Below are 8,385 nucleotides of genomic sequence, written 5' to 3'. Positions count from 1 at the left end.
AATAGTAAATTTTGTTAATGATACAGTTTTTTTAGGTATTACAGTAGACTCGAAATTACAATGGGGGCCCCATATTTCAAAATTGGCCAGTAGACTCAGTTCTGCTGCATATGCAATTAGAAGAATTAGGCAATTAACAGACGTGGCGACGGCTAAACTTGTATATTTTAGTTATTTCCATAGCATAATGTCTTATGGCATACTGCTGTGGGGTAAAGCAGCCGATATAAATACTATATTTGTTTTACAAAAGAGAGCCATACGTTCTATTTATGGTATGGGTTCAAGAGAGTCATTACGTCAATGCTTTAAAGACTCAAATATCCTCACAGTTACTTCACAATACATTTATGAAAATATTATATATACACGGAAGAACTTAGAGAACTGAGAGAGTCACGGAAGAACTTTCAAATCTTATATTAAACAATTTTTATGTAAGAAAGCAATGAGATAAACAAATTATAACGTTGTATGCTAATAAACTAATTATTTACTTGATATGTTGTCTTCTATGAATTCGTCTATCCTGTAATAGGCTTTCTTGATTTAATTGATTGATTTTAGAAATATGAAAGCGTAGCGGTTTTTGTATTAATTGCCGCATGCATTCTTATGTAAAATGTGAATACTATAACTATCAGATGGCAATTGTGAGTAGCTTTGACGTGGTCTAGTGTTTTGAGTAGTCATGCTCACTAAAATGTCCAGACTTGTGGCGGCGTGGTGGGCCGGGTCATTGGGCTCCCTAAAATATGGTCGAGCGCAGTGATGGCTGGCTCATCCGTCATACTCGTGAACGGGTGCTGCTTGTAGGGACTGGTCTGCTCTAATCACTATGACTGATTTCCTCTTATTAATTGTTTAACCAGTTGGTTATGTATTCAATATTTTTTCTTTTTGAGTATTTAATTGAATTAGTGCTAATTGGTGGTTTGTATTCACACACTTAAACTTAAAAATGTAAAGTAATAATAAAATTATTTAAAAGAGCAACACGCAAGTTTCTTGCTCGTTCTTCTTGTGATGAGACAGCTTTCCGAACGAGCGGTAGATTAAAAAAAATGTAATGACTATTCAAAAGTGCTTCAATGTAAGTTTATTTGAATAAATGATTTCTATTCTATTCTATTCTGGAAACCATCGTGTTAAATTCCTGGTGAATTTGTCACGATGGGCTAACTGACTTGACTTCATGCTCATCTTATCATCCTCCACTGGTGCCCCGGCAGCGTAAACCGTTAGCGCAGGCGGGTGCACCATTCATTATCATCCACAAAAAAAAACCAGTATTATTAGGGGGAAGGGGATTGTTAGTAATGTGGTCTCATGACCCCATTGCTAGCAATGTACCAAGTCAGGTTGTCCACGCGGTTTCCCCTGGAAACCATCGTGATAAATTCTTGGTGAATTTGTCACATGATGGGCTAACTAACCTGACCTCATGTTCAACCTATCATCCTCCACTAAATTATTATCGCAGGCGGGTGCACCATTCCATTATCATACATGAAATAAAAACATTATTACCAATTACTAATAATCCCCAGGAATCAGCCTTCTTTTCTTTTCTTCTTTTATGTTCTAAAATCGTGTATAAGTAGCTCCTCATGGCGAAAGGTTATTAGCATTTCAGTGATGATCAGTTCTGTGATTTTATTCAATTTTTGAATTTAATCTGTGTAATACTGGGTGACGGATTTATTAGGTTTTAACATATTTTTACTACCATATTTGCTGTCTTTGTTGAAGTAAAAGTAATACCACATAAACAACATTTTATTTATTCGAAATAATACTCCATTTACAAAAAAAAATCCAAATGAAAAGTTGTAGATAATAAAAAAATATTAAAAACTATATTTTTTGCCTGTTTGGCAAGACACTAGTGTTGCCTATTATGCCACTATAATTATATATAGGAAAAATATAATTTTAGCCTATGAAAACTGTTAGGTTTCATAAGTTCGGGGATAATGCTTGCCCGATTAGGCCTTGTTGGTTCTAATGTAAATTTTATAGTAAGTTTAATTTTAATCTATTCGTGGTTATATGCATAAAATCAATTGAATATGAGTAGAAGATATACTAAGACAGCTTCCTGTTCGGTTACATAGTGTATATATTTATTTATACATTATTAGTTGTAAATGTGGCCGCAAAGCAAATCTATATAGTTCGTGCGTCTATCAGCATAAGTGCTATAAAATCTTAATAATATATATCCTGTTATCTGAAAATAAATTAAAGGAAAATACCTCTCTGATAACATTTTATAGAATTCTAGAATAAATAAACTGTATAGTACTTTGTAATCAATAACAACCTATCTCTATATTGACATTTCATGCCCTACATTAAAACAATTATCACAATATTATTATCGCAGATCATATAAGGTATAGTTAATAAATATTATTTCTATTACACTGTTTGAATTATCTAGTTAAAATAAATTATCTTTAAGTGACATCTTATGAATAGAATGATTAAAAGAGCATTACATATAATGCCCAGGCTATATAAATAATACAATATATCAAGTATATGACTGTTTTCTAACCCAATTTTATAATTTAGGTACCTATATTTAACATTATGCAGTTACAATAAGGAACACCATGTTTTTACATTTCAAGAAAAGAAGAAATATGCTGATCTCTAATTATTTTTGAACCTGATATAATTAATAGAGAACACACATAACAGATAAATTGAAAACGAAATTCATTAATGTATCACAAAGAATATAGGTTTCAGTTAAAGGAATTAGAAATTTCAATAAGACAACTTACAATATGGTCTAAGTATACACTTTGGTGTCTTATTTGTATTATTTCATTTATCAATCACAGTTATTAATATACAGTGACTGGATATTATAATAAATAGTCTCCCTTTTCACCATTCCTTACATAACATATATACTTAAATATCAATATATATTATTTCTAAAAAAAATTTTGCTATATTTTTAACACTGTCATATACTAATTTTCAGAAATGGAACAGCATTTTTCTCAGTTTTTACTTTTTCTTTATCCAAATGTTTCATGTATGCCAGGAAGCATGTCCAAATAAGGCTGCAAACACTTATAAATGGTACTCTGTTTCGTGGTGGTATAAAACAAAAATTAACCATGGCAATTGCTGGCCACACAGATGCACCCACCTGAAAATTATGATAAATAAAAGTTAATTTAAATTTACTACAAATTGTTTGTTTTCCTAAAAAATATTAACATCATTTAATGATGCACAAACTATTACAATATACCTAAGTATTAAAAAAATAGGATGAAATATTAAACAAACAAGTCCAGACTTCAACTAAGCGGAACTTGTACAGAGTTCTGCTTAGTTGAAGTCTGGACTTGTTTACTGAGTATACTGAAGAGCTGATATGAAAGTTTTTTAAATGTATTTAACCAGTTTGTTAGTAATTTATTTCAGGTTTTATTATGATACAAAATTAATTTTTAATATAGTGTGTCATGGTCAATAGTAGTCGTAATAATAGTGTTAAAACCTGACAAAATATATTAATAATCTTTTGTGGAAGTTTAAAAATACCTTGTAAGTAGGCCAAAATTTTGCTTGAACTTCAGCAGCAGCTTCATGGACTGGTTTCAACTCAAGTAAACTCATTCCAAAATAAAAGCTACACATTGCAAATGGTGTATATGTTATGGTTTCAATGAATGTCTGAAAAATATCAATAATGCAATTATTAGTTTAATACGAAATAACTTACTGAGCTTAGATTTCATAGTAAGTAAATACTGGATTATAAGAATAATACAGAAATAATTTAATTGAGTAGATAGGCTGCTGCCTGTCATTATATCACAGCAAATCCTTACTTCCTTATTTATTTACTTATTTTTCTTATATACTTATTACTTATTTATATACTTATTACTTATTTTACTTATTTACTTATTTTACTTATATAATATTATAAATGCGAAAGTAACTCTGTCTGTCTGTCTCGCTTTCACGCCAAAACGACTGAACCGATTTAAATTAAATTTGGTACACATATAGTCAAGAACCTGAGAAAGGACATAGGCTACTTTTTAATGGGAAAAAAGGGTTGTAAGGGGTTGAAATTGGGGATGAAATATTGTAAGGAAGAATCGTCATTTTTGAAACTAGAAGTTTGAAACTTATTTGTGAGACTGTTAATTAAATATAAATAAATATGACTCACAAAGTTTTTAAAAATTTTATTCTTAAGGGGTCTTAAATAAATTAGGGGATATTTTTTTTTATGTAAATGCGTCATTGTTGAATATAGCAGCTTGAAACTTAGTTTTGGGGCTGTTGATTAAATACAAATAAATATGACATTCTAAGTTTGCAATAATATTACCAATACAAAAAAAAAAATTAGGGGGGTAAAATAAATTAGGGGATGAAAGTTTTTATGTAAATTTGTCTTTTTTGAAGCTAGCAACTGATTTTTGAGGCTGTTGATTAAATATAAATAAATAGGCCATCAAAGTTTGTAAAAATGTTACCCTTAAGGGTGTAAAATAAAATAGGGGATGAAGGTTTTTATATAAATTCATTATTTTTGAAACTAGAAGCATGAAACTTATTTTTGAGGCTGTTGATTAAATATAAATGAATATGACAGTAAAATTTTTGTAAAAGTGACACTTTAGGGGGTAAAATAAAATAGAAGATGAAAGTTATGTAAATTCGTCATTATTCAAGTTAGAACGATGAAACTGTTTTCATTGGCTATTTGATTTAGTTTATTAAATACCTTATTATTATTCTAACTGTGAAAGTAACTTTGTCTGTCGATCTGTCTCACTTACAGGCTACAACTACTGAACAGATTTAAGTGAAATTTGGTACACAATTAGTCTAGATCCTGAGAAAGCACTTAGGATACTGTTGAATGCGGAAAAAGGGTTGTAAAGGAGGTTGAAATGGTAAATGCAAGGTTGTATAAAGGCAACTATTGAAGTGTCGTATAAATGTAGCTATTGACGTGTCTTATAAAGATAGCTATTGACGTGTCGTATAAAGACAGCTATTGACGTGTCGTATAAAGGCAGCTATTGACGTGTCGTATATGGGTAGCTATTGACGTGTCGAATAAAGGCAGCTATTGTCGTGTCGTATAAAGACAGCTATTGACGTGTCATATAAAGACAGCTATTGACGTGTCGTATATAAGTAGCTGTTGACATGTCGTATAAAGGCAGCTATTGTCGTGTCGTATAAAGACAGCTATTGACGTGTCGTATAAAGACAGCTACTGACGTGTCGTATAAAGACAGCTATTGACGTGTCGTATATAGGTAGCTGTTGACGTGTGGTATAAAGGGAGCTATTGACGTGTCGCATATAGGCAGCTATTGACGCGTCGTATAAACACAGTTATTGACGTGTCGTGTAAAGGCAACTATTGAAGTGTCGTATAAAGACAGCTATTGACGTGTATATAGGTAGCTGTTGACGTGTCGTATAAAGGCAGCTATTGACGTGTCGTATAAAGACAGTTATTTACGTGCCGTGTATAGGTAGCTATTGACGTGTCGTATAAAGACAACTATTGACGTATCGTATAAAGACAGTTATAATTTCATCATTCATCAAATCATTTGGATTTTATTGGGTTAGGTCATTAAATATTTTTTTCATTATTTGGTCAAGGTCACTATTTTACGCAGACGAAGTCTCGGGTACAGCTAGTATATTTTATGTTTACAATTAATGACAGAAAAATATAATTTATACAAAATACCACACTGAGCTTAGTTTTCATATTAAGTAGATTGTTGAGAACAGAAGAAACGGAATAGAAAGTAATTAAAATTCTGATACATAAGCAAAGGACAGCACAAATTATGGTAATATTATAAAAAATATGCCTTAAGCAGTTCACAATTATATATTTGCGAAAAACCATATGATGGGTAAAAGGTGTGTGTGTTTCAGGAGGGTTTTGTTCCCAAATACACTAAACAGGGGACTGATATTATTCCAACACAGCGAATTGTGATTAGCAAATTGATGTTAATATTGTAAATGTGAAAATGTGACTGTCTATCTGTTTGTTACTTTTTAACAACAAAAGAACTGAATGGATCTCAATTAAATTTGACATGAAAATAGAGTGTGTGATGAGGATGAAATAGGGAATGAAATTGTTTGCAGACAATGTTGCAGGTAATTAAAAATTAGTAATAATGTAAATAATAAATATGCAAACACTCCAAATTGTGTAATGGTTTAAAAAAATTAAAAGTCATTATGTAAGTAATGTTTTTGAAGTATTCACCTTAATCAATCCAGCTCTAATTGTACTTCCAGGCCACATCATATTGGCCACTGTCAACCAAGTATACAATGTAGGAGCCACGTAACAGGACCCATAGAAACCATACCGTGCAGTTCTCCACCAGTCATAATTATCTGAAACATAGTTTATTTATATTAATTTAGAATAAACTTTTGAATTCAGCAAATTGTTTAATATTATTATTAAATTCTTACACAATGTAACTATAATTATTATTTATTAAGATATCTTACCAATATCTCGCCCTTCAAATGATTGTTGTATAAGACTGGATATTGGCCATATGACGCCATATGAGGCCATTCCCCTTAAAAGGGGATATTTTTTAAAAGCAACTCTCAATTTACTAAAAACATTCATTTTATAAAAACTATTATATAATGACACAGTGGTAACAAAAAAGATTATTACTTATGCATCATTATGAATAACCTTACTTCACAACTAGGAAGCGTTAAAACGTAGTCATAGCATTTTTTGGTAAATTGCCAAACACAGATTGCCAAGAAAAAGACAACAGTAATACTATATAGGTAGTAATATCAGCCAGAGGGTCTACGCTATCGTCACTGTCTACTATGTAATGTAGCAAATGGTAGCGAAACGAGCAAAGCTTGTACCTAAATCTTGCCTGAGGAAATATCACACACACACTATAAATAGTTAATTACTACTACTGTACTACATAGGTACAATAAGTAGAATAATATTATTATATTATATGTATGCTACATACACTAGTTTTGAATTAATTACATTACAGCTACCACAATACGATACTTTTTAACAAGATGTCATACATAGTATTGACATATATTTTCAGTATTATAAATTACTCTTTGTACATGAAATAAACCAACAAGGATTTAGTCCACTTAGTTGTTCTATAGTTATTGGGCAGAATCGTTTTGTATATATAATATACAAAACGATATATATAATATATAGACATGAGAGCAACAAGTAACACAGAATCTTGGATTAAAAGTTTAATTAAAATTGCAATTTAATATAATGTGTTCCGTATTGTATGTATATTATTTGTAAATATCGTATCCTATATAATTTCCTAACCTAATCCTTATCCCTATGCTACAAAATTTTCGTTGCTAGATATAAATTAATGACGTTTCCCCGTTTTGTTTTTGGCGAAATACCCTAAAATCGGGGTGAATGCCATAACACAAGAGAAAAAAAAAAAGTACAATGTCTGCAACTAAATTTGTGAAAAAAGCGCGGAAACGTTCGAAACGCCGGGAGTGTTTTTTGGATTTCTTTTTGTTTAATTTAATTTTACTATATATAAGGATTAGTTTTATTTATATATTGTAGACTAGATTAATTGTTTAATTATATATTTATTAATAGTAGTAGCAGTTGCTGCAAATATTGGTAAGTAACTTTAATATATAATATCTATTGAGAATGGACCCGCCTATAGACCCTGGGGGAACAGTCCCCCAGGTGTCTGCAAATATAAGTATTCCATTTAACAATTCTTTTGATATTTTATGTGAATCTAGTATGGATACTGATGGGTCTAATATTACAACCACAAAACGTAAGCGAGTAAGGGGCGAACGCCGCATTTGCAAACACTGCAATAAAAAGCGTAGGAGACATCAAAAAGGTACCGAGACAAAATTAAAAGACAGTGACTGTCAATGTGTCGAAGAGGAAAAAAATAATTTAGAAATAATACCTGTAATTGACAATCAAAATTCAGATGTAATACCAGTAGTTGAAAATAATAATACATCCAAAAAAGCCACTCCTTCACCCACTTCTGTAAATAGGACTTTGTACAATACTGAAGATGTAGCACCTTTTGTAGTTCATGTTAAAAAAAATGAAACAAATCCTACAGATAATGTAACATTACACCCCATCGCATTTGGTCGGTTTTTACATACAAATAAGATTTATAATGTTGTGAATGGCAGCCTCAAAAGAATAGGAAGAAACAGATTGGCTCTTGCTTTTTCAAACTTTTTAGATGCTAACTCTTTTTTAAACCACAGTAGTTTAATTGCTTATAATTATAATGCATTTATTCCTTCTTT

At 30.9% G+C, this 8,385-nt stretch overlaps 1 protein-coding gene across 5 annotated transcripts; it reads right to left on the bottom strand.

Moving 5' to 3' along the window:
• Positions 1–2,308: 2,308 nt before the first annotated feature.
• On the bottom strand, positions 2,309–7,442 carry LOC131848453 (mpv17-like protein). 5 transcript variants are annotated; one of them, XM_059198325.1, is made up of 5 exons: positions 7,397–7,442; positions 6,556–6,668; positions 6,302–6,435; positions 3,574–3,705; positions 2,309–3,172 (listed from the first exon to the last, which is right to left on the bottom strand). In XM_059198325.1, exons 2-5 carry the CDS (start codon positions 6,623–6,625, stop codon positions 2,984–2,986), a joined length of 525 nt encoding a protein of 174 aa, XP_059054308.1. In that variant the 5' UTR covers positions 6,626–6,668; positions 7,397–7,442; the 3' UTR covers positions 2,309–2,983. The 5 variants fall into 5 exon arrangements, with proteins under 5 accessions (XP_059054308.1, XP_059054304.1, XP_059054307.1 ...); XM_059198321.1 differs by lacking the exon at positions 7,397–7,442 and adding an exon at positions 6,943–7,371; XM_059198324.1 differs by lacking the exon at positions 7,397–7,442 and adding an exon at positions 7,059–7,371.
• Positions 7,443–8,385: the final 943 nt, after the last annotated feature.

The sequence above is a fragment of the Achroia grisella genome, unplaced genomic scaffold, assembly GCF_030625045.1.
Source record: "Achroia grisella isolate CSIRO2021 unplaced genomic scaffold, CSIRO_AGI_Agris_v1 utg558, whole genome shotgun sequence".
Classification (NCBI taxonomy): Eukaryota; Metazoa; Arthropoda; class Insecta; order Lepidoptera; family Pyralidae; genus Achroia; species Achroia grisella.
This window is presented reverse-complemented; position numbering and strand designations above follow the sequence as displayed.